This window comes from Pleuronectes platessa, chromosome 1 (assembly GCF_947347685.1).
Source record: "Pleuronectes platessa chromosome 1, fPlePla1.1, whole genome shotgun sequence".
Taxonomy (NCBI): Eukaryota; Metazoa; Chordata; class Actinopteri; order Pleuronectiformes; family Pleuronectidae; genus Pleuronectes; species Pleuronectes platessa.
The window spans coordinates 23100337-23127756 of NC_070626.1; the positions used below are offsets into that span (position 1 = coordinate 23100337).

Sequence of the window (27420 nt, forward strand, 5' to 3'; positions counted from 1 at the left end):
ACCTTCTCCTGACAGCGAGCGAGTCTCCAAGTGGTCTAACCGGAGCTTTAAGAGGGACGGAGTCTTTGCTGCTGCTGCTGCTGAGCTGGATGCTGACTAACTGGGTTGGCTTCCTGCTCGGCGTGCCACACAGTTTGTGCACCTATTACCCAGAGAGACAGACACAAATTTAGCTCGGAACCCTGCGGGGAGGAAACAGGCATTTTGAACTTTACAAATCTCGTTAAACCGTGCTGGTGCGGGACAAATGGGCCTTAATTTAGCTGAGGGAAAGACAGATGTTTATGAAAGGGCCATTAGTGCAGCCGTGCCCATCATCCCTTGTTTTTGAATGTGCAACCTCTCAGGCAGCAGGCACACCAGGCGACCACTAGATGGAGCTGTGGTGTCTCAAAAGGTACAAAGAGGTACAGCTGGAGCCGTTCAGGTGCAAATCCAGAGGTATTCTTTTCACAAAATATGAGATCAGCACGGACTAATAAAGACTTTGTGGTTCAGCTTACAAGGAGGGTGATGATGATGGATATGTATGTCCTGGTTTGGGTTAACGTCTAAGCCTGATGAATAAGCTGTTGACACTCTGGATTTATCCTGCTCTGTCTGGAGGTTTAAATACTAAGTTCCTGACCGCCTCAGAGTTCCCCACATGCATGTCTTATGGAGAGTTTAAGCCTGCTCTGATGCGTGTGCTGTTTGCCATTTCAAGCTATTTATCTTCGCTCTCCACACCACATATCTGACGTGGAGCTAGAAACATGAATAGCAGCGTAGTTCCATACAAAGATTACTCCAGGACTTGGAGATGTCATCCCTCGTTCTTTCTTTTATTTATCCTTAAGATTGAACCCACTTCAGTTTCAAGTTAAAGATGATCTGACCTGTGCCGAGAGGCGGGGTCCACTTTTCTGAGCATGTCCGACAGCGTCACGAAGCAGCGCGTGAACTCCCAGAAGCACTTGCTCTAAGTCCTGAGGTCCTTGCATCCGCGCCGACAGGCCCTCCAGCGAGTGGACGAACTCCCTCCAGTGGGCGTCGATCTCGGCCATGCTCGCCAAACAGCCCCGCATCACGTTGAGGCAGTAACCCATGCAGGGCTTCGACTCTGTTAAGCCCTGTGGAACATTATCACAGTGGGATCAGTGATTCTGGGGAAGACTTTCATTAAGTCAGATAAACTCATCCCAGAGCAGGCATCCATACCTGGCAGTGAGGACAGTAGTGCATCTTCAGCAGGGCCCGTCTGCACTCGCGGCTCAGCTGCAAGTGGTCTGTGGTGTTGATGACCTCGATGCCGAGGTGCAGCGCCTGGAGAAGGAGCTTCCCGGAGACCCCGGAGCGAGCGATCTGATCTGCCAGGAGGCCGGGCGCCCCACCAAACGGTCTCACGTCGCGTCTCGACGACCTCACGCACTCAGCGTAGCCTGGGGATATCTCGCCAGGACCTGGGTTGATGAGGTGACTGTAGACAACCGGGAAGAGAGCGTCGAAGAACCTCTGCACCAACTCATCAACGCTGAGCTCGGACCCCAGCAGGAAGAGACTGATGTCAGTGAAGAGTTCTCGCACAGGGCCCGCAGCCTGATCGGCCATGCTGTGGTGTAACCCCTGAAGGACGGCGATGGTGTGATTCTCGGCGTGCCTCATCAGAAGCTCAAAGGTCTCTGTGGGAAACAACGGGAGAACGAGAGACAAAGAAAGAAAGACAAAAGATTACACAGGGACTTTAGCTCAATTCTACACATCATCTTTATCTGGCTTTAGTGGTCCTTGCTGCATGTGGAGAGTCAGAGAGAAAAGCAAAGAAGAGAGAAGAAGAGAGAAGGTCCTAGTAGAAGCTGCAGTTTCCTGTTAAGCAATTTGTTTTTCAAAAAACAAATAGAAAATAAGAGGAGACATGTCTTGGGAGTTCTAAGGAGTGAGAACAAGTGAAGTGGATGACACACACAGGAGGATGGAGGAGAAATATGAAGAAAGGCAGAGGTTAAGAGATTGAAATGAGAGAGGAGAAAGGTTAATAGAGCTTTTAAGGACGGATAATGAGAACTTCAAAAATGTATTCCTGTGGGAATAAGCAATTATTATAATGTCCACACATTTGCATACAGCACACATTATAAAATCATGCATACATGAAAGAGTCCATCTTAACATGTCTTCACCAACCTCAACACAGCAGTGAGCACAGTGCTGTTAGAAATATCTGCAGTAGCTTCAATTGCACGTATTTTATTCTGTGTGTGTCTGTGTGTGTGTTTGGGGAAGTGTTTGGATTGTGCAACATTACAGTGTCGAAAAATCACATATCATTCTAGCCACACTTTATTACCTCTGTCATGGAAATTATGTTTTCACCTGCATTTGTGTGTCTGTCTGCAGTTAACAGGATTACGCAAAACCTTCTGGACAAGTTACCATGAAACTAGGTGGAAGGATGTGGTTTGGGTGAGAAAGTAACACGTTACATGTTGTTGCAAAACTTTGAATGTATTTAACTTCCTTTAACATCGCGAGACAGGTTATTGTTCTACATTGTCATTTGGTGCAGATCCAACTAAAAATCCAGATGTAGTGAATTTAAATGTAGTATCATAAGGGGACTATTCAATAGAAACATCATTACATATTTTTTCATATTGGCCCATATTGTGCATCGGGATCCAAACTTTTTTATATGTCAGGGCTCAATTCTAGAAGATTCATAATAAAAGTGGAATTATCAAACACATCACAAGATAAACCATTTTAAAGATATTTCAAAATAACTTGTCTTTCAGCTCCAGGTTTTGCATTTTTGACAACAGGTTAGAAACACAATATCATAACACTACACATCCGCTGCTCCCTGAAACATGACACCAGAAAATGATAAGTAAGCTCTACATGCTTCTTTTTCCAGATATGAAGGAAAAACCTGCAGCACAATAGAAAATGTTCCACCAGAGCAGCGAGCTTGTGTTTATCCCTTTTTCTCACTTCTTTTTTTTCCAGTTTTTGTCTGCGCTAATACCTGAGCCATGGCCATTCTCACATCATGTGCTCGTCATGAGGTGTGAGAGGCAGTGGTCAGGGTGAGGGCCTGGAGCTGCCCGGGGGGGCTGAGAGTCTGGGGAGCTGGGCTTGTGACGGGTGGGAGGGGGTAGGTAACCAGTGCGATGAGGGCTTAGACCGTCAAGTGCCGTACAATATGCACCGACACGGAAAGACTGACCGAACGCCCCCCGGAGAGGGAGTTTGCGAGGGAGGGGGGGGCAGAGAGGGGTCTGACATACCAACAGGCAGCATTAAACACTGAGGCTTCAGAATCTGAATCTGATCCCAGGTTTTCTGAGATCTTGCACGAGTGTGATGGGTCTAACAAGATCTGAGACCTATAAGATGTGTGCTCGAGTGAAGCTCTTCTGGTCAGAGAGCAGCACGGACAAACAGAGGGGAACTTGTAAAGAAAGCAGACGACAGGTGGGACAGATGACAAATTTAAATGCAGTGAAGAAGCTGCAGGTGTAAATGACAGAGAGAAAGACGGAAGGTGTTCAGACAGGCAGAGATACAGGGAGAAAGGAAATTGTGCTCGTGGAGTACAGTTAACAATTAGTGCAGCCCTGGGGAGCATGAAGCAGAGGCGGCCGGGTTATGAGGAGTCCCACAGGGATTACAGCACGTGCTTCAGGGGAGGTTCACTGCATTAGATTGTGGGGTTAATGAATCCCATAGCGAAAACCTGTGCAGTAAACAGATTTGTCTCAGTTTTCTGTCCGTCTCTGCTTCCCAGGCGGTAAATCTCGACATCAAGTTCCTCACCAGTTTTTTAAAGTGAGAAATTCAATAAAGACGTAAATAACAATCTGATAAGTATTTTTGCCATCTAAACAAATCTGCTGCATGACACGAACACCCACCCGGAGCTGCCCCCGCTGCGTTAATGACTTTATTTTGCACTAAAGAGGAGAGTGACGCTGTGTGTCTCTCACTTGGAGACGCAGACCAGTGGCCAGGCCTCAGGGTGCGCCTCCAGACAGAAATAACACGAGGAGAGGAAGAAAGGAAAAAGAAAAGGAGGGACGCAGCAGAGCTATAAGCAGGGGGATGAGAAGAAAGTGGATCTTGTGTTTTTAAGGACAGAAATATTTATCCTTAAACTCAGCATTTTGAAATATATACATGAATACCTGTTTTAAAGCTGCTGTAATCAATATTATAACCAGTCAAATGATTGTGATGTACTGCAACTCAATTTATCCCCTGATTCCAGTCGCCCTTACTGTTTAACTGAGCGTTTTAGTGTCTTTTAGCGTATTGATTTAGTTTTACAACCTTTTTTTTGGTTTGATTTATTCTCTACCGCTCTCACCGGAGCAGCAGATGGCCGCGATAAACCCTCTGCACTCTACCTGCTCGGCACCAAACGACAGATAAAGTTAGCAACTAGCTGACTGGGAGGACTTCACAGCGACAGATACTGGTATTTCCCTCAGGAGTTGGTGGAGACCATAACAGAGCAAGTAGGGGAGAGAATATTGGACTTTGTTCATCAGGTGACCAGAAACATGACAAATAAATGATAATGTTACTCTAGGTTTGCTGAATGTGTAAATAAAAATCTGTTTGCTAATAAGCTTGTTATGTTGTTATGTTGCTTGTTGTAATACAATATCGAAATGTTTATAGCAGATTTCTGCTGCACCCGAGTTGTCAAAACAGCAGCTGATGCCGATTTAAAGCTGAAAAACTAAAGACAGCATGATTGAACCATCCTTCCATGTTCATGTTCACTACAGGTTCTTGATTTCTCATATTTCTCATTCCTTATGTTAGAAAGGCCTCAGTGTACTTGTTTTGCCTGAGTGTTTGTTCTGAGTGTCAATGACCCGGCTGATAAGAGGAGAGCAGAGACAGCATGACGGGAAACACCGCCCTGTCAGATTAAAGGAACTTTGTGGGTATGCGTGTGTTTGTGTGTGTGTTTAATGGTAGTTACACAATCTCAGATCAGATGTGTGTCTTGATTTTTTAGCAATGTAAAAAGTCAGTAAGTTTGAGATTTGTACACGACAAACAGGGCTCTGTGCAGACAAAATATGATAGATCTTGTTTTGTTGTTGAAAAAGTATATATTTTTTTATTTTTAAGTTTCTATATTTAACAAGTAGTATTTTCCAACAGCAGAACAGGACCGTGTGATGTGTTTTTGCAATTATTTTTACATATTTGTTTTTTGGTGCAGTGAAAAACAGCAGAGCAGTGAAAAACATTTCCAGCTGTGGGGCCTGACTCTGCTTTAAAGCTGTTTTCCAGCTCTCCCACACAGTGAGAACGAGCAAACAGCATTAAAATAACATCAACACGAGATAAAACACGACAAGACATTCTCCAAACATTAGGGTAGGAGGACAAGTATAAATGAAAGGATTCATTATTTTTGATGAATTCATCTGTGATTGATATTAAAATCTGAATGTGTAATTTCAATCCATTAGAGTAAAGACGCCATTACAGCGTGCCACCCATCGGCCTGCTCCCTCGTCTGCCGGCACGGTAAATAAATTCTCATATATATGAACAATTAATGCTTGAAAGCTCGGGAATCGCTGGCTATTATCCAGATGTATTGGCTATTATATAAAGCCCTTTCAGTTAAATTCCTCAGCAGCTGAGCTTTTCTCCATGTCTAAAAGGCTTTTAAATTTGATCCCATTTTCTTCCTTTCTCCCATAATTGCTGCATTTCTCATTTCCTTTAATGTCGGATGATCTGGTTAACTGTGACAGGGTAGCTAACCGAGTGATGAGTTGCACTTAAGGTCAGGCCTTGTGGCAATTCGCACTAAAGGGGAAAGAAAAGGGGAATTTTTTATTTCACTCCATTATAGCGTCTCTCTCTCTCTGTGGCCCTCTGTGTCTGACTGCTTCAGGAGGGAACAGTGATGTCTGGACAGAGCTATGGGACGTTACTCTCGTTAAAGGTGTTACTCATCAGAGAAACTAACAAGGTTAAACAAGTTGGAGATGCGAGGTGGTAAGATAATGCTGGATGATGCTTCCACCACCAGAGGGAGACATTTTTTAATTGTAACATGTAGAAAATGTGATCAGTGTGATGCTGCCAGAACGTGTGACACTGACAGAACGTGTGTCAAAGCCCGAAAATAAATTGTTAAGGTTAAAGCAATATTAAAAGTACAATAAAAGAAAAAAGGTGGTTGGATTCATTTAAAACAAGATCTTAGAAATAAGTTTTGACAGGTTTTTTTAAACATGTCAGCCAACGATACATTTCTGATGTGTGTCCATCAGTGTTTTGTAAATGGCATCTTCAGTAAACCGGCACTAAGCAACCTCAGCAAGTGGACAGGCACACGATTCAGAATACAGCCCTAAAAGATAAGATGGTGCCAGGACGTTTTTTGGCAGACCAACTAGAAGGGCACTCCGAGAGCACATACCTCCAACCACAATATTGCATACACATGTAAAAAGAACTGATACAATTGCACATGTTCATATATATTAGCAGTCTGCACACACCAGATCTTTCTTCATAGGGATTTCGTAATGTAAAAGAAGGTGAAAAAAATCCTCGATCTGCCGCTTTAATCAAATCTGTACCCTGGCTCATATATCCCATCCTTCCACCAGGTTTGAAGGGAATCAGTTCAGTGGGTTTTATATAATCTTGCTGACAGTCAAACCAACAATGATGAAAATATAAGCTCCTTGGCAGAGGAAAAACTACCGTCTCTGTTTGTCACCTTGTTCTATTAAAAGGTGTCAACCACAGCTCAACACCTCTGATTTACTTGTATGTCGTGGGGCGTATTGACCCCTGAGGTCATCTGCGAAGTGTTTACTCAGTGAATCACAAACCAGGCAAAGTGCAGCATCTTTTCCAACCTGAGGAGCAAGCTCCCCGAACAGAGAAAACTGTAAATGTATTCAATTCAGAGCTTAAAACACTATTGTTTGCTTCAGCATGTACAAGCTCTTTTGATCTTTAACTTGTCTCTTGTTTTTGTTTTTTAGCCTTTAATTGCAATTTGAATGTGTTCTTCTTGTGTTTCCAATTATTCTTTGCCTGTAAAGCACTTTTAATTGCTTTATTTTATTGTCTTTTAAATGTACTTTTAATGTCCCCTTCGTCTGCCTAATCCTATTTATGTCTTTAATATTTTATTTTTAATCCATTTCCATGCCTCTTGTAGCACTTTAAATCGCCTGGTGTCTCAGCTTGCCTTGCCTTACCTATAAACAGCTAAATGTAATTCAAACCACAGAGCATCGTAACAAACAATTTTTTTATAGTAAGGCTGAATGTGGGAATAATTTGCTAACTCAGACTTTTCATGAGAGTTTAAACAATGAAACATGGTCATCAAACGTCTGTTTGTGCTGCAGAAGACATCTTTGCGTGTGTGTGTGTTCGGCCCATGCATGCATACACATGTCAATGACAAAAAAGTTCAGTCAGCTGGATGACGAATAAGATGATTTGTAATTGAAGCTCTAAACTGACAACAGATCAAAGCTCCTGGGAATGCACCGACCCACACACAAATCCTGAAACCGTATGCCTAACCTTAACCATGACCAATTTGTGCCTAATACAAACCTTAAAGGGATAGTTCACCGAAAAATGAAAATGCACCCATTATCCACTCACCACTATGCCGTTTGGACACTTTTGGAGTCTCAGGGGTAACCAGTGTTTTTAGCCAAATCCAAAACAATCGAAGTATACCGGATCCCTTCTTAAGACGTAAATGATGAAATGGCGTCATTTACATCATGTTTTAAGCCTAAATGTCCTCCGATGTCCTCCTCGAAGCGCCGTTCACACTCTCAGGGACACACCGGAAAACAGCAAACACTCTCACCCATGGGTACGCATTAGCTTTGCTACGTCCGCTAGCATCTTTACTTCCCAAATTGGACTTTTAGGCTTAAAACACATGTAAAGGATGCCGTTTCCAGTCCAATATCAATGTCGGGGCCTCCGGAAACTTGGATGACCCCACACAAGCAGTATGGAGGCAGGCTGTGTTTTTTTCTCTTGTTTAATTACGTATGAAGAAGGGGTCACTTTGACTGCAACACTGTTTAACCCTGAGACTCCGAGTGCTTTGTGGACTCAAACCAGTCACAGTGGTGAGTTTGAGTGAATTTTCATTTTTAGGTGAACCATCCCTTTAACTTAATCTCTATTCACATCTTGCCATTGACCTTAAACAGGAGCTCACTGTGAGTTCTACTGGGCCAGACAAGGTCAGTGTTTATGCTAGACAATAAAATGAGTACACACACGCACACACACACTCTCTCACAGAATAGAGAGAGACGTGGTTGATGTGCACTGTTATACGTTAGCAGATCGCAGCAGTGTGTTTGTTTGAAGATTCCCATACTTCCAGGTTTCGGGCGATCAAATGCCGCCGGCTGACCTCAGCTGAGCTGCTGAACAGCATGAAGATGTCTCTTCCTAATGTGATTCATCCTCTCTGAATGGCCGCGACCACAACACAGGAGCACAGTGACATCTGATAGGCTGCAGAAAAGGCCGTTCTCCATGGAGAGAGGATGAGTCAGTGGCTCTGTGGGTTCACCTCATCCCAGAGCAGAGGACACACAATGAAAGTCAATGACTTACAGGGAGGCACAGTCAGAGGAGTCAACAGAAAACTATGTCCTAATTGTGCGTATTAGAGGATGAAAAAAGCAGCCGCACACTTTGTTGTTCCAGGATTTGGTTTTGATGACATTGTTTGTGTTAAAAAGAGAAACAGGTCTGACACTGATGGGCTTTAAACTTGAAAAAGAGTAAAGCATCTGTCAATTCTAATCTTTCCAATTGTAAATTTCCCCACCGTGGGAGGAATAAATTAATATTTTATTTTATTCCTACAAGCAGAGCAAAGTTTTACAAAACAATTCTTAATGATTTCAAGATTATATCCGGAAAGACTTTTGTACAACTCCCTCCAAACCGAGGGAAATGTTCATTTATTATTCATTCATTTGTGTATTTTCTTTTCCTTCATTAATAAAAAATTCGGTGCTGGTCTGTCGACACATTTTAACAGATTTTCAGCTGATCTGCGGTGTATGAATATGAAGTAGTATGAATTGATCACGGTTTCTATTTTCCCTAAAATGTGCACCAGTTTAAAAAATGGATATGCTAGAAAATAAATCTGAAAGTACAGATCACATACACTTTCCCCGGATTATGAGCTAAAGCCCCCCCATACAGAGACTCGAGTCCTCCTCCAGCAGCCACAGGTTTGGTTTGGTTGTGACCCAATTCTCTCTCAGTTTCACACTTGCACTGTTCTAACAAAAGGACAGTGGGCCATCAGGGCTAAGTCAAAATGCCCAAGATACATCTTTAAAAAGAAGTGTAAGCATCCAACATTTTGATTTTGTCGCTTGCTTCACCAATTTGTCTGAAAAACAGTCACTGAAGGGCAATGAATCTTGGGAGGAGTTGGCCCGGAGAGGGATCCATCCGTCATTGCTCAGGGATGGAAGGTCATATTTGTCACCCTTCGAAATGGAAAGCCTGGTTTTGCCAGTCTCGTCAGTCTGGCACAAATCCTGTGTCAGTCTTCAAATGCAGCCTCTGACGGATGAGGCCCCAGAACTGAGACACAGCTCACGAAATGTCTTTATCTTATTTTATTCGGTCTAAAGTCAAGAATTAACCTTCACTTTGCCTCTATATACAAAACTGTTTCCAAAAATGTGTCCACATTTGCTTCCGATTTACCTGAAAACAAACCAGGTCTGTCTTTAATTCGTGACCTTCCACAGAGGCTCCAAACTGGTCTGGTTCTGAGCTTCTCTAACAAACTCACTGACTCTCAAGTTGCTGGATACACAATGCAAAAATAAACCTGCCTTTAATCTCAGCAAGAGGCTGCAGAACACATTTACAACATCAGAGCACTTATTCACCTAAATCCAGCGGATGCAGGACTGTCTGGGTTTTGATAAGAGTTTAAAAAAAAAAAACTTATTTGGGCTTTTCTGGCATGACCAATTTTCACACAAGCGTGTTAAGTTTGTGAGGGACAGCAGGCAGCTCAGTTGAGTTCACACAAACACGCAGCCTTCCAGGTTTGAGCCCAGGAATCCGACATCTACATGGGCCCGCTGCTCAGACAGCAATGAACACGAGAACAGACAGAGAAAAGACAGATAAGGCAAATTAATCATACTTTGCATCAAGACAGTGGCGTCATACAAACTCACACGCCGCCCGACAGACTGTCCAGATTTAGCCGGAGATTGAGGTGAAGCACAAAGTGTTATTCAGAGTGGATGAGTGAGCCCAGTGTACCTGCTCTGATCTACAAACAAACCACAGAGCAAGAACGGGTCTTTTTATGCGTGTGTGTCTGCGTGTGTTAAACGTGTCCGAGCCTGTTCGCATGAGGACAGGAAGAGATTTATATGAAGAGGGAAAGACCATGTTAAACTGTCCCATTTCAAAATGATTCTCCACATGAGTTTAAACCTTCTGGATTGAGGGAAAGGTGACTGACAACTCTGAGAGGAAAAGTTTCCTATGTAAAAAGTGTAAAAGCCCTTTGGATGTTTTATTTTTCCCTCTGTCTTCAGTTTCAATAAAGGAGGCATTGTTTTAAAAATGAAAACAGTCGCTCGCTCCAAAGTGGTACAGACGAGAGGAGATAAAGAGGAAGATGAAGAGGAAGAGGATAAGCAAATGAATAGAGGGTTAGAGAAAGACAAAATAAATTAAGGGAAAAGAAAGAAGATAGCGGACAGGATGCAGGAAATGGAAGGACGGGAATGAATGAAGGGAAAAAAAGCAGAGTAAATGAGGAAAGGATGAAGGAAAGTAACGGAAAGGATGAAGGAAAGCATGAAGGAAAGGAAAGGAAAGGCCCATTAAGACCATGAGTCATGTTAATCTGTTTTGCCTGGAGTCGGGTTCAGTTTCCCATCAGCCTTTATCTCAGTTCACTTCCTCCCTCACATCAATAAACACACCCCTCCCTGCATATACATATATTACTGGTTGAAAAACACATATTTATCCAGAGCAAATCCAGCCCTGCTCTTATAAATCTCACAAAAACCCTGCTGAACTAAAACAAAAGAAAAGCCCCCCTCTTGCCGTCTATCTCTCCATCTCTGTTTCACTCTCCATCCTCTCTCTCTCAGTCTGTTTCTCTCCGTTACCTCCACAAGGCTTAAAAGTCAATATTTGAGGATCTGTTGCAGCTCTTGAACACTTCAAAGAGCACAAAGCTCTGCTGTGAACGCAGCCCTTTAATATGCCGTTCAGGAAAAGAAGCCGAGAGGGTCATAGGGAAGTAAGTGTGTGAGTGTGTGAGTGTGTGAGTGTGTGAGTGTGCAGGTCATATATCCTTTCATACATGCTGCACATTTAGAAACACAGGTCAGGTTTAGCACACGTTTAGGGTTGTCAGAGCACGCACACATGCATGCATACCAGAGGGGAGCGGGCTGCCACAGTTTTTAAGAGCCAGAGTGAAAATAATAACATCATAATAAAGCTTTCATTAGCTTTCAAAGGTGGCTCTGTGTGAGGCTGTTGAAGGTTTCCTGCGGCTGCCCTTAGGGAGCTGTTAGATGCCAGTGAATGAGCTGACAGGGCTGTCATAAGCCTCAATGGAGGGGCTAATGCACACAGCAAGCCATTGATTACTCTATTCAACTGAATAATTACATTAGATTTTTGAAAAGATGATATGGAACATTCGGTTCAAGGATCGGTTCGTGGTAAGCTGGGTAATTTGACTCCGGTGAGGAAGCAGGGAAACACAACTCAGGTCTTAACTTCACTGCAAAGAATGTGGCTGTTGTAGAAAAGTCTTCAGACAGGAATAGAGAGAGAAGACTAAGATGTGTGTTGACATCTTTTCCCAGATCTCATCTTCTCTACATCAATGTGTTGTTGCTCTCTTCTTTTTGAATATAAAGTTTTTACCCTCACAGATTTACATTTAAATAGAAACATGATACGCTTTGAAATGATCTCCACTTCCTCTCACTATCCAGAAACAAAGCTAAAATGTCCATGAACGATGGCATCTTGCCAATTTGGACCCAAAGTCTCCACAGTAGAGATTAGGGGAGTCGTGATGGCATGAGTGAAAAATGAACACTTGAACAAACATCAGTGTGATAAGAACTTCCTAAAATGACAGAAACCAGCTTTGAGAACAATGTGTTATTTTACTTTTTAGTTTGCCCCCTGTCTCATCTACCAACATGGAGGAGGCTAGGAGAACCTACAGTGCAAAATGGTGGACCCCATGGAACAGGATCCACTCCCAATGTAGATATAAATGGCTCATGGGTAGAACGAGCATAATCCATTACTCGTTATTTTCAACCAGATTTTTTTTTCTATAAAATGCATTAATCGTGACATAACATTTCTGCAAATGGATTCCTCAGCATGTCTTAAAGTTTCATCCAGCTAACAGTCTAAAAGCAAAAGATAGTTATCTTCTGATTACGTCAAAGTGAAAAGGGAAAAACCCAGACATTCGAGACACTAGCACCAGAGAATGTGACGTTTGATAAAATGTCTAAATCCAAATAAAATAATTTAACTCTTTACTGCAGTTTCATTGTGAATGAATAAGCCTGATATCAGTCGAAACCTATTTCTTTTTTCTTTTCTTGTATGTATGGTTGTATGCATGTTTGTATCTATGCACGTATGGATGGTATATATGCGGTCATTTGTGTATACTTTATTCTGTGTGTGAAGCACTTTGTAATTGTGTGTTTTAAAAAGTGCTATACAATTGAAGTATTATTATTTAGGAGTATGTACAGATTGTGGCACAAGCATCAGATAATCATGAATGTTGTAAGATTAGAGCGTATCTGAGCAACGAGGCAAATCAGAGGAGAATTTTTTAAAGAATGATATAAAACAGACCTATCACCCGAACTGAAAGGGCCATAAGAAACTGGACTCTCTCAGCAGTAAAAACAACATTCATTTGTCACTCGTGCCAGGATATTGTGATAAGCAGGACAATTATGCCATTATATCTCTGCCATGTAGGGGAGACGGACAGGATGAGGGGGTAGAGTGTGAGCGGGGAGAGTGGGCGCAGACAGTGGGCTTGGTGTGTTGCTGCGTGTTGCTGTGTTTAGGATTTCAACGCCCAGACGACTACAGCCTAATCCCTGGAGACTCCTTCCTTGCTTAGGAAATACTTCCTCCCGTCACACTGATAGAACATTTCTCTCCTCTGAACCACCGCAGTGAAACAGAGAAGCACAATCCCGAGAAACACGCCGAGAGACCGAGTGAGCTGGGGGGGGAAAACTAGACATGGATGTTCTTGTGTTTTCATTTCTGCTGAACTCATCCTTGCTCTTTCCTCTCGGGATCAGTTGTAGAAAGTCATTTTTCTCAGTTCTGACGTAGAGAGCAGTCCTATTTGTGTCCGGTTTAGACGTCTAAATTATTTGAAGAATTACTTGGTTAAAGTTGAGGGCTACTTCCAGGAAAAGTGCTTATTATGGCCCAAACCATTCACTTAACATACCACCGAATCAAAGTAACGTGGTCTGTGTGGAAAGCTGCGAGTGTGAGCTCAGTTTCTGCTGTTCATTGCTAACTGTTGCACATTTTTGTAGCTGCATGGTCAGCTCGCCTATACAAACATCACACTGTAATATTACCCTGCTGGAGTCCACGCAGCTCAACACCATGTCAGGACAGAAATATATATAAATCTGTCATAAAGACACAGTTCATGTTTAGCAGTGTGCTTCCTCATCTAATCTAAAAAATGCCTCTAAAAGAACAGCCAGCAGCCATGAATCTCCATTTCAAACAGGCACATGGGAGACAAACAATGTAAAGTGCTGACAAAGGTGTGTATTTTTAGGGTTCATCTTTATGCTGTAAGTGGCAACAGTGCAGAGTGTTGAGAATATATATATACATATATATACACGTGTGTGTGTGTGTGTGTGTGTGTGTGTGTGTGTGTGTGTGTGTGTGTGTGTGTGTGTGTGTCAAGGTGCTGATCGGGGGATTTTTAGACCTTTGAACACAATTGAACACGTTTGGACAATATAGAGCTGGCCAATAAAACACTATCAGTAATTATTGCAATATAATTTTAATCATCAGCAATATATCAAAAGTTCTGTATATACTTATGTAATGCCAACTGAACCACCTCACATTTGAGGTACAATAATGATGTACCCCTAAGACACATCTCTTCTTCCTCCAAAATTATGCCAAAATATACCATATACCGGTGTCACCATCTTGTTCTGGTGACAGAATTTGGAGCCAGAGTTGAGATATGGAAATCTTGCCCATAACACCTGCCTGACTAATCGAGTCAAGCTCATATGTCAGTCATTACGTTTCCCACTTTTTAAGGCATTAAAACAACTAATTTAAACAAAATTTATCAGAAACAAAACATTTGAGCGGACAATGTGTGATAAAAACTACAAAAATGAAAAATTTGCATGTTGACATAATTTTGGTCTTTGTAGCAACAGCTAAAATGGAAGGGGCAGGGTTTACTGCATTGTCCAGAATCCAGCCACTAGATGGCGATGAGATTGGCTTCAGTTCTTCAGTTCCAGGGAGGTGTCATGTCGTCCATCTTTTTACACAGAGACGTATACAACTAGAAGTTTCCACTCTTAATGCTTGACTGACCAGGCTCTAGCTGAGCCCCTAATGTTAAACGGGCAGACAAGACAGTGGTATCGATCTTTTTATCCACTTCTCTGCCAGAAGACAAAGGAGCTACTTCCCCCAAATTGTCAGACTACTCCTGCAAGCACTGAAAATGATAACAAGATTAGAAAAGACTAGTATGAAAACAGTCCGACTACTTTGCAGCAGAACGAACGCCTGGATTATTGAGGGGTATTGACTCTGAATAATCCTGCTTCCCTCTAAATCCTCATCCTCTGACTTCAAACACTGTGCAAAGACTTTCAATAGAATCTGGCATCCGCCCAACTTTCTCTCCATCAGTCGCTCATTCTTCTTCTTCGCATTCTTTTTCCCTCTCTGTCCTCCCCTGGATCAACTGTCCAGCCTCGAATCACAAAGCCAAGCCCAAATTCTGTGGGAATCTCGAGGAGAGGCCCCTGTGTTGCCTGGCGCACACGCACAAACGCACACAGATGCACAAACACACACGGACACACACTCCTCTTGTAAGAGTGGCAACAAAGACAGCATGGCTGCAGACCCGTTGGACAAAGAGGGTCCCACACAAAGGAGCAGAGAGCAGGTTAGAGGGGATTTGAAGGCCAGCTGTGAGAATCTACCTATGAAATCTTCAAAACAAATCCAACCACTATTCAATATAATCAATTTATGTAAGTAACATCGCACATTAACCTAAGATCTGCATGGTCGATCACTATTAGAATCTGTTTTCACTCAGCTTCTCCCACCTTTAAAAGCTTGATATGTGCGACAAAACAAGAGCTACGGTGGCCCTGAAGACCAAATCCAAAAAAAACACAACAAATCAGTGCATCCATCCAATCAGCGAGAAGCCTTGTCAATAGCAGGTACCTACCTTTTTCGTTAGACATTAATGCTATTGTGTTGGGTGATTTGTTGCACTGTTGTGACGAATAAACTACACAAAAATGTGAAATACTCACCTTGAAATATTTCACATTACTACTGTTCATATTGGCAGGGATATGAATTTGCGACAGTTGCAACACTTGTTTAACAACAGGCTAAAAAAAGTTCTTCTGTTTGAAAGCAGTCATGACTAAAACAATTATTCCTTCCAAGAGACCCTCAGACTGAAATAGTGACCTGAAGATGGCACGATATGAAAAGTTAAACGATGACCAATGTTATTTCCGTTCTTCCTAAGTGAGGGTCAGGAATGTTGTTCCCAACATTTCATTTCATTAAAAAAACTGACATTTCCCTCAAAACAACAATTGTCAAACTTATGATGGTGCTAGAGATAAAGTAAGAGCATCAACTAGTCTTTCATCATCCGGGACCCATTAATATCTGTGCAAAGGTTTGCGCTTATCCATCCTGTTGAGATGTTCACAGGAGAAGTGAAAACTTTTACCCGCTGGTGCAACTAGAGGAAAAGTCTGGTGTTCGCCAGGATCCCAAAAAGTCTCAAATTCATGGTAATCCATCCAACAGTTATTGAGATATTTCCAACTGACCAACTGACACACAGATCACCATCCCTACAGTCTCATGCCCCTGGTGTAGCTAAAAAAACTTTAAACATCTACAAATATGCCACCACGATGGTATTTTGTGGATACACTCCATTCTTTATAAAGGGAGACACAACAACAACTGCAATGTTACAACAGCTCGCAAACCACAAAATATGTTTGTTTATATAGCTCGATTTTACCCTATATCTGTCATATTGTGTTTTCTCTACAACCAGAAACTATTTTTGACACAATAAAACAAAAAAGGCAGCTCCCATGTGAGGCAGCCTGGTGTCGGTTGAGCGGCCTGTAACATGAGGAATGCTCATTTTCAAGACAAAAGATGCTAAAATGCAGAATCCTATAAAAAGCAGCATATTTTCCCTGTCTGAGGCAAGCGGCCAATCTGTGACCAACTTAGAAACTTTACTGGCAGGGAACAGTGTGTTACTGTAGTCAGCGATGCAGTGCTGTTCAGGGCTGGTCCCCACACAGTATCTGTCCTCGGGAAGAAATTATTGTTCTGAACTTGAAATTCTTGGACAAATGCGGGTGGCAAAGGAGCACTTAGGTGAGCGTGGTGGCTCCTCCGGGTTCTGCTTTTAGAGCAACTTCTTGCTCAACATACTCTTGAAGTGCGGCCAGGTCATCACACTGAGATATTAAAGCAACTGCCCCAGAAAGAAAGGAACAACTAGTCAACAGCAGAAATGAGACAATCAGAGATGTGACAAGACTACGGCACAGTTTTCATGACAAATGGTTCCTGTGTCAATAGTGGAATATTTGGAAAAGGTCAAATGTTAAAAAGAAGAGGTGGATACTCATATTATATTTATTTAAGTGATGCAGTTTAATACATTGTCATGTAAACCTCACAAGAACCACTAAACAAACTTGACACCTCAACAGCAGGTATACAGTCATATCAAACCACCATAATAAAAGCTAATTTACGCGGCCTTTACGTAAGATAAGAGATACGTCTGATTTAAACGATTTTAAACAGTGCCCCACATACCGCCACGTATCTTTTATGTTGGCATGGTTGTTGAGAAATACATCCACTAGAGGGCAGTGCATGGTCGAGAGTTTCTAACCAAAAAAAACATGGCCACAGTGGAGGAGGTTGTGATATGTTCCTCTTAAGAAAGACTCATAAGCAGCTGTTTATCTCTGTGCCTGGTCGAAGTAACACCATATAGATTCCTGTTTCTTAACTTGCAAAATGTCTCTCAGCAAAAAGTTCTGCCAGTTTGAGATTTCTTTCTCGTGTCGTATATCATCAGGCTTGGATCATTTGCTACACTGCCCCCCACAATATCTGGTGGTATTGCGGACAAAATAAATTCAGAGCACAGACAGAAGGCTCCATCTGTTACTGTAAACAAAATCTTATTTTGAGCATAAATGAGACTTTACACATAATTCAGTGTGTGAAAAACTACCCTGCATTTCAGCTCAAAATTTTCCTCACAAATACAAGTTAGACTTCGATTATTTTTATGCTTTCACCTACGCAAATGCTATCAATTCAACTCAATATGGCCAAGACAGACAGCCACACAAACAAAGTGCATAAACATTATCTCAAGGCACTTTACATAGATGGACAAGACCCTAAAAAACATAGAACCCACCATCAGTCACCATATTCAAAACCACTTTGTGTTTGAACTCTTTTCAAGGCTGAATTAATCAACTAAAAATGAATTGTGTAAAACCACTGACACTGGATTTGTGTTAATTTTGTGGAACAAAAATATACACCATGTAGATTTTGATACAGGCCCTTTGTTTCTCAAGTAGACAAAGTGTGTAATAATGCAGGACCTGCCTCAAGGCCCACATACATTTGCAATTAATGAATAAAGGGCCTTGGGATTCCCTAAAGAGCCTCAGGCCCTCAGGCAGTTGGTCGCTTTGCCCCATTGGTAATCCAGCAGAGCCTCCAGGGGCCTGAAGACTCATACCAGGCTTCCAGCTACACAAGAAACATATGGTAGAGCAGAGGCCAAGTCACTTTACATCAGAAAGTTCATCTACATGGTAAATTAGATTTACTAGTAACATAATCGGGGGGGTGATTGATCTTGAATTCTACTAATACTCGTACACCCTGCTAACATGGATCATCGCTACATTGAGAAACCACAGAATGCTTGTCTACTAGATTGATATCAAATCTCCATCATAGGATCTTTCATACAAGACATTATTTTCTTTGTCAAAGTAAAACAAAGCAAATCTCAAGTTTGTCGGGCAACTGTTTGGATGTAAAGCAAACAAATCTATTTAACCACTTTAAAATGAAACATCCGAAGAAATAAGTTACGTGTTTCACTCAGGTCGGTACAAGCCCACTCATCATTATGTGACGAGGTCCTGAAACATAATTTGTTACATTTGAAAGATTCAGTAGAGTCGATAAATAAGATAACATTTTCTTCTGTGACAATAATTTTTTCTGACTACTTTAGATATGTGTTCTTCAATGTTTGTTTTATTTATTAAATGCTGATTACAACTTTGTTTGACATTTAAAATAAAGTTTTACTCAGCTTTTATTTAACATTTGGAAAAACAGTGTCTTTCATCTAAAATTGTGTTTTAAATTGTGCAAAGTTCATATAATAGATTCGGGATATTCTCAATATTTAAAAATTGGGAGGAAAGATCAGGGGTCATAATTCTGAGAAGATTACATGAGAATCAAATCGTGATAATATATGAAATTAATGCCTTAAAATAACCAAAAAAAACAGAACACCTTTAACCTTCAGCCATACGCAGCTCTACCTGAGCTTCATTCGATTTAAATGAGGAGAACGGAAACAAATGTCCGTCCATTTATCTCCCATTGTGGTGGTTTTGAATATTTCAGTAAGAACTGATGGGTGAAGTGTTCCTCTGTGGTTGATGAGATTCTCCTGCTTCATAAGGTCGATAATCCATTTGTAAACAAACCGGATTAGTTGAAAAATCTTCCGCAACAAAGCTGGAGAAAAAAAAACTCATGTAAACCAAACATCCCACTCAGATCTCAGCTGGTATCCACGTCCTCGGATATTTGCTCAAATTTAATCCTCATTTCTTCTTTGCGGTCAAATCTGTCACAAATAAAACTCATCTCAGTGTCTTCGTGCCACTAGTTGAATAAAGTCTGTATTCTTTTTTTCTAGTCAAATTATTTTACAGGACTCAAACCCAGGATGTTGTGGTTACATGGCATGGGCGTTAACCAACCGAGAGCTGAACTTTACTGGACTTAACAAAACCACTGAAATAGAAACTCAGCTGCAAAGAAAGAGAAAAAAAAACTTTACATCATCAGTCTAATAAGCAGCGATCAAAACAACCCCCCCACTCTTCCCCTAGCTCGGACCTCCCTGGCTCAGAGCGTGTTGTACCAATTTGACGGCTGATTGCAGCCTCCTCTCAGTCAAGCTGTGGGGCCGCTGCCATTCATCTCCGCTCCTTTTCTCAACTCGGAGACTAAAAGATGTGCGGTGGAATCCTCTAAAAGCTGGTAAACAGAAACACAATTAGCATGTATGGGTGCAAACGGCTAATCCGGAGCACAACAGGTCTCGCTTTGCTCTTCAGCCACACCAGCTCTCAGTCCTGTGACCGTTTGATCTCACATTCATCTGCGCCGCTTGTGCTCCTGACAAAAGCAGACGCTCACAATTAGAAGCAATGCAAATTTAAAAAGAAAGCAAAGGCCACTGGATTCATGAGCCTCATGTTGACAGGAGTTTTTCCTCTTTCTTCCCAGGCTGGAAACCAAAATGACTGAAAGGAAGCCCACAAGCCACAGAGTGTTAATGGTCACAACAGCTTCGTGCCATAGACGTTCAAGAAACAGTAGCGTTACATGTGTAACAGCCGCTCTGACCTCGCTCATCCTGTGGTTATATGACATTGGAGGCGGCTCAGAATGAATTCAGGTTTTCAATATTGCCCATTTGTCTTGTTTTTATGTTTTCCACATGTATCCCTTTGTTCTGCAGTGCCCATTGTAAACAGGCCTGTTTGGAGTGGGCCCTTTGCTTGGCCTGTGGTATCGCTGGTTGCTGCTTTCTTGTGAAACACTCAAAATAGGAAAAACACTGTATGTAGTTTTGGTTTCAATTTTTCCAGTCATTAAAGATGATGAATTTGAATTGTATGCAACGAGCTTTACAGGAGACAATAATCTAGATTTAGCATGAAGACTGGTAATTGGGAAACGGGTAGAGGGGTTAAGTATAGAAATTAATGTTTTTAATGCATGTTACGAACAGAAATGTTTAAATGACAGCTGCGCCTGTAGCTTCATATTTAAAGACAGATGTGTTTTCTCAATATAATGGATTTTCTTGTGAATGTTCATAAGCCACAAGCTTCGAAACGCTGGTTTAGAGTCAATACTGTTTATGATTAATTACACGTGATCTACATTCATGACAAGTGTAAAATAATGCATGCTTTACTACTTGTCAGAGTTTCTCAGTTGTGAATTAATTCAGGCTCAGTTGGACTATGACTCACTGCTGCAGCAGTTATAACAAAATCCTTCCCTCCTTAAATCACACAGGAGCAGCTCTGGTTGTATTATTCACAGACGCAAGAGTAACATTCGCTGCTGCAGTCAGCATAAGGCGGTACATGGCTTTTCAAATGGTCCCTCAGATGAAAGCTCGTCTGTGGAAGCCGCTCCTCTGATCTGCTGATCTCAGACCGTTTCTCTGGGATTCGAGCGGGCCCTCCTCACACCCCCCCCTCTCCGGCATTTCAACAGCTGATTCATCGTGGGCTCTGTTTGAGTTTTATTTGACTCTAGCCCTACGGGACGCTGGGACTGCACAGGTTGGTTGCCATGGATGTAGGACAAACCTGCGCGGGATGAAGAAAGATCTGCCCCTAAAGCCCCGCTCAGCAGGCCCACATATTTGTGCATTGTGTGGACGATGTGCAGGAACCTCACAAGCGGTGAATGAAAACATGGCGTCCTGAGAGACTCGCTGACAGCCAGGAGCAGGACGGAGGGGTGAGAGTGATGTGCTGGAAAGCTCAAAGGCCGTCTGCCCTGACAGGATGCCACCAACATTTTTTTTTTTTTTTTAACACCATAGATGGCAAACTATCTTTTGGATGTTCAGGTTCATTTGAGGACGACACATTGAAACATTGCGGCACAATTCTCTGAAGAAAAAAGAGAAATGAGTAATGAACCATTACTGCTGGATGAGCTCTGCTTTGATGCTCTCCTCGTAATTAACAGCTCGAGCGCTTGTTTTCATTTATTTTCGTTACATATTTTTCTGAAAATATTGAGCCCCCTTTCTTTTCTTTTTTTTTACATAAAGGATGCCCTTGAAGTTTTTCTGGGGACAATAACATAAGCATCGAGTCCCACAGGAAAACGTTTAAATGGCATTTTATGGGTTCGTTTTATTTCTCAGTGTCTCCTTAGAGTTTCACACTGTTATCCATCTACATTCTTCTCATCCCTTCACCCCCCCCCCCCCTCCCTTCAGCTGCATCATATAAAGATGGCTAATTGAAGGCTTTGCACAAAACAAATGACCACATCAGCCTGCCCCCATTTAACTCGTCCCTCTTCCTGTCTGAGGTCGAAATGCACTATACACTCTGCCTGTTCCGTGTTGTCTCTCAAATTACAGCACAGGCTGCCAATCATTTGGAGACTTGATCTATGGGACTTGTTTTCCTGCTCACTCACAACCCACCCACCTCCAAAAACACTCTTCTTTCCTGCCAGTCTCCCCCTCAATGTGTTTATGATGAGGCAGAAGAGCTTGTCACAGGAATAAGAATAAGAAGATGAAGAGATGAGGGCAGTCTTTTCTCAATTACGGGTTAATCAATAGAGTTTTTAGCTCTTCTCCACTTCTACTATAATATGAAAACACCTGAAACAAACCAACAGTCATAAAAGATGAATAACAAAAAGTCAACTAGTTTTAATTCATCATAATTGAACACTCCCTTGGCAGAAAAGAGACGGATTAAATGCTTGACTTGTGTTTCTTCTATATCTGCACATGACCAGTAGAACTGATCTTTTTCCCCCCCGCTCTGTGTGGTTCTAAGATCCTGCCACATATTTCTGTCCCTCCTTGCTTCCCATACATATGGAGACAAAGACTGAATCCTCTATGACCAAATAGAACAATGCCACAATGTGCATGTACGTGCAGGCGCGTGCGTGACTTTGTGTGTGTGGGTGTGTGTGTGTGTGTGTAAACAGACATGTTTGGCTGTGACCTTTCATCAGCAAAGATTTACTTAAAAAGAAAGACAAACAAATATTAGGCAGCAGGAGAAGAATAGTTAAGACTGTAAAAACAGGTTTTTCTTTGCGTATTTCCCTACAATAAGGAATATTTTTAATTTTGGAAGGAAAATATACATAGGGAAATATGTTTGGATAACAGCTGAATGGATTGGTTGTGAAATGGTAAACCAATCTATTATACAATCAAGGCCATTAATAGACTATGGAAATAATTGCAGGCAAACTTGGCTCTGCAATTAACCATAACCCTGAATAATAAACTGATGTAATATGGGGAGCAGTTATGTTCCCAATGTGACTTCAATATGTGACTTTAATTGCTAAACCTCTGTTGCCATTTGCATTGTGCAGCCTGGATGTTGGAGGCAGCTGCCGGTGTTTGCTGACTGATGAGAGCCGATGTTGACAGGGAACTCTGTTTGGTTTGGCAGGAGTGTTCACTGGCTGCCATTCCACGGATGAAACCATGTGAGTGCTGCTCTTTTTGTGAGTGTTTCTCAAACAGCTATCGGCTCCTGTAGTCTAAATTGACTGCTGCTGCCCTGTGTAAACAAAACACTCAGTGCATGGACGATTACGAGAACTTTATACACATAAAGAAAAATACACATTTAGAAATTTAAAAAAGAAACAGCCTCTGCATCCAGAACGCCTGATCTTTCTCAATGCAACCTGGCTGAGCAGATCTGGTCTCTAGCAAGGAATGCATAACACTTTAGGTCCCATATATAAAGATGGACGACAGGTCTCCACCTCCTCCCACTATCCAGAAATGAAGCCAAATATCCTGGATACGAACGCTGCCATCTCGCGGTAATGACATCATTAGAAGCCACAGTGTGTGCAGGGGTGTTTGGGATTAGGATGGATGAAGCCGGTGATATTCTTAAAATCACATCAGCACGCAACACTGGCATACATTACAATTAATGTAGTTTGTTTTCAGTCAACCCTTAACTAAATACCAAATGTGTATTAATCTACAGTGGGAAATAGTCCACAAGAAATCACCCTTATTAAAAAAAAAAAAAAACTAGAGTGTACTGCTGTTTAGGGAAATTATTTTTGGAATTATGTAAGTATTATTATAAATTAACATCCTTGGTAACAACAAATGTGCCTGGCGATGAGGGTCATAGACAGGATAGGTTAGAAAGTTAGAAAATATTGAGATATATTATGTATTATTTCGATTTTGCTCTTTTCCACAGTTTTTCACAGCAAGATAAATAGAATAACACAAGCCTTATACTTTGAAAACCCAACATCTCAACAACTTTCATCAGCCTAGAAATGTTTGTGACTTTGGTTGAAGTATTTAGAAAAGGTAGCACAGATGCAAAGTGCTAAGTAAACATGAAACGTCTGATGACAAAAAGAGGGCCTAGCCCCTGCAAACCCACACTAGAACACAGTGATTACGTGAGTCTCTCCTATAAATCATTTGAGTTGAGGAGGAGGATAAGAGCACGTCTTTAAACTGTGAGACGTCGTTAAAGTGAATTGGCTTAATGACATGTCTGTACATTCAGGTCATAAGCTCTGTGTTTGTTGCCCACCCGTTTCAGCCATCGCATGACAGCTTACAGCTCAAGTGGGAGACACATCCCACTCCAGGGCAGGGACGGCAAATAGACCGAGGCAAGTTGCGGCCTGCCAATCAGCTGTCAGTCACCGCTGAGTGAAATAATGGTGAGGAATGGAGATCACTGAGGGAACATGAGGTTGAACGGTGAAGTAGGGCACCTTGCAAAGGAAGGGAGGCTAAAGGCTCCAGTGCGTATCCCCGATAGACATTTACCCCCACAGACGGCCTCCTGAGTCTCCTGCAGGAGCAGCCAACCTGTCTCATGATCAGACTGTGGTGTTAGATCTGCACGGAGGACAGACCCGACTCTGTTCACTCTGCCTCACTGCAGGCGCACACACACACACGAACACACACACACTGACTCACACACTGTTTTTATAGCACCCACACAAACCCTAACTCCTCAGCGTATACTCAGAAGTACAAACAAACATCTACACGCATACAATTACCCACATAAACATTAGTGCTCTCATCTCAGCATGAGTTTGTGAAGTTTAACCCTTAAAACGCTAAACCAGTAAACTTCTACCTTGAAAAGCGGCCACGTTGCGCGAGATTAGAAACTTCAGGCTGGTGCTGGACATCTGGAGCAGGTTCTGGATGTCTCTCCGAGCCGCCACCTGGTACTTCTCCTCCATCTTCTTGGTGCAGCAGGTCAGGTTCTTGGACGAGCACACCTGGAGGTCTGAACCTAAGAGTCATTGGAAATAAGAGTTATGATCTTAGAAGATTATGGATGAAGTTTAGGGTTAAAATTAGACTAATGTAACAGGCGGGTGGAACAGTGTTCGCCTTGCAGTCATTTCTGCATGGATTTTGATTTAACCCATGAAGAACATCCAGAAAATGAGTCTCTAAAAATTAGATGTACTATAATTTACCTCTGTTGTGAATTTACAGAATCCTCAAACTGCAACTGGCGTTCCTAAACCAGTTGGTTGGAGGTAACATGTATTTACCTTCTTTTGTCAAATACAATAAAACCATTTAATTTGTATCCATCCATCCAACCATTATGTACACCTCTTATCTTTTAAGGGTCGCAGGGGGCTGGAACCAATAAGTTAGAGTTATCAAACTAAAAAAACTAAAGTAGCAGCAAGTCAAATACACCTGATAATATAAGTTTGGTTAAACTATATGAATTAACCATCAACATTTGTAGTTTACGGCTCATCTTTGTTTAGATTTGGAAACAGTATAAAATATAAAGCTGCAAAAAATATTTATTTTCATTATCAATGAATTTGCTCATTGAATCATCAGTGGAACATCAGAATGTATCACATCCCCCAAATTAAATTGTTGGGTTTTGGAAATAGGTTCAGAGCAGCTTTCATTTTCAAACTTATGCTTAAATCTGTTAATCGAATATAGGCTAATGGTAATGCATTACATAAACTGGGGTATGACATCTTTAGGGTTCTCCACCTCCCGTTACACATGTCACAGACTAGACAGGTTGATTTAACACCTTAAACAGCCTAAAGGTATGAACAAGAGTGTGCAACTATCCTCAGAGTCATTAGTGTGGAAGGCAACTCTCCAAACTGACACACAGCTTTCCTTCTTTAAGAAGCACATGAGTCAGACGTGTTAGCAGCACTGAGGTATTAGTATTTAGAGGCTTCTCTGTGCTGATATGAACTGTTAACATTCACATACTTACAATGACAACTCTACCAAGTAACTGTTACGCAGGTTTAATATCTATCATGCTCAACATTTCAGTTTGCAGTGTTGAGCTTCATTCAATAGTTTGTAGTTGTCTATAAAACCAGTTGATGGAGTGAAGTGTATGTTACGACAGTGGATTGTATATACAGATGGACGGGAGCCTGCCCCCCGAATGTGAAACTAAATTGTCATGAACGCCCCCTGGAGACTGGCTGCTCTATAGGCCATTAAGCCTGCCTCTTCCCTGTTAGTGGATGGGATATGGACCAAACGAATAGGTCAAATCACACTTTAAAAAGCATTTGTCTCAAGTATTAGTTTTTCTGGTAAGTTTGGTTTAAATCAGTTATTTAATGATATTAAAATCAGTTGAAATGTTATGATTGAGATGGCTCCCTACAGCCATTACTATAATGCAGTTCCAAATTATGTCATCGGAGCAAGATGGCAGCATTCGTTAGTTTGGCGTCATTTCTGGACAGTAGGAGACTGTGGAGACGTGTCATCCATCTTTATATACAGTCTATAACTACTGCAAGTCCTCCTGAAGTCAGTTCCATAATTGTTTAGAAATATCTGGAAATGGCAGTCTGCTGGAGACTCACAAGAAAAGTCAAAGATCACTAAAGTCAGTTTGGCTTCACCCTCTGGAACCATCTGTTCATAATTTAATGACAAAGCCTGTAGAAATGTTTGAGCCCGAGCAAAAATGGTGGACCAATGAAAAGCCATTGAGTTTGGTAGACAAAATAAAAACATCAGGTAAGAAGTTATACAATACCCATGTTTTTCTAGCAGTACAAAAAATGCTTTAGTGGAGCAAGAAAACCAAAACAACGAGATCCTAAGGGAAGATCTGAGTCAAACCGTTATCGCCTCACCAAAGCTTTATCTGCTTTATTTTTCCACTACGAACAAATGTAAGCAATCTGCTCACATGCGGGGCAATCAAAACATCTTGAAAGCACAGAAAACTCTGCAAACGCCTGTCCGACATGCCTAGGCAGAGCGTGCTCGGCTGCTGCCAGAGACGCTATCAGCTCCTTACAAGGTTCAAGAGTGAGGGGGGGTGGGGGGGAATCAAGGCGATGGCACACGTGGAGGAATTCAAACTCTTCCAGATAAGACAACATGAAAGCACTCCAGGCCTCCTTTTTCTAACCCTAAGACGTCCCACAACCATTTCCACCTCCAACAACACAGACGACTGCTTTTCTTTGGCCGGGGTGACGGACTCCTCTGACTTGTTGTGTTCTGACCTAAACTGAAAGTTGCTTGGCACTTCTCATCCGGGCAGGCAGCGCCAAACTTCTCTCTCAGATTCCTGGAATTTTTTGTTATTTTTCGCAGGCCCGCACTCACACACAACTTCTCAAACCAAGGATCGACTCTTGCCATCTCCCATAACGTTATTGGGTGCGTTTCAGGACGTTCATCTGCATCCATCTGGGAAACAATGTTCATCTCTGCAGCGTCCAGATGGATTTGGACATGGGAGGACATTTTAGCTGCTGCCCAGAAAGGTCGGAGGAGGTGCAGCTTTAAATAGACGCAAGTGTTTTTAGAGGGTCGCTGGCTCCTGAATCAGGAGCTTATCTACGCTTAGACTACAGGGGGCAGAGGAAGAGAAAGTCCTGTTCAAACCT

At 42.0% G+C, this 27420-nt stretch overlaps 1 protein-coding gene across 1 annotated transcript in view; it reads right to left on the reverse strand.

The window, feature by feature from the left end:
* The window catches only part of gpc5a (glypican 5a), a 121525-nt gene that overhangs the window by 92525 nt on the left and 1580 nt on the right, over positions 1–27420 (reverse strand). The window contains exons 2-5 of the mRNA XM_053413307.1: positions 24627–24788; positions 1201–1661; positions 879–1112; positions 3–142 (exon numbers count right to left, since the gene is read on the reverse strand). Of these exons, the coding sequence (XP_053269282.1) occupies positions 3–142; positions 879–1112; positions 1201–1661; positions 24627–24788 (997 nt within the window). The remainder of the gene's footprint in view (positions 1–2; positions 143–878; positions 1113–1200; positions 1662–24626; positions 24789–27420) is intronic.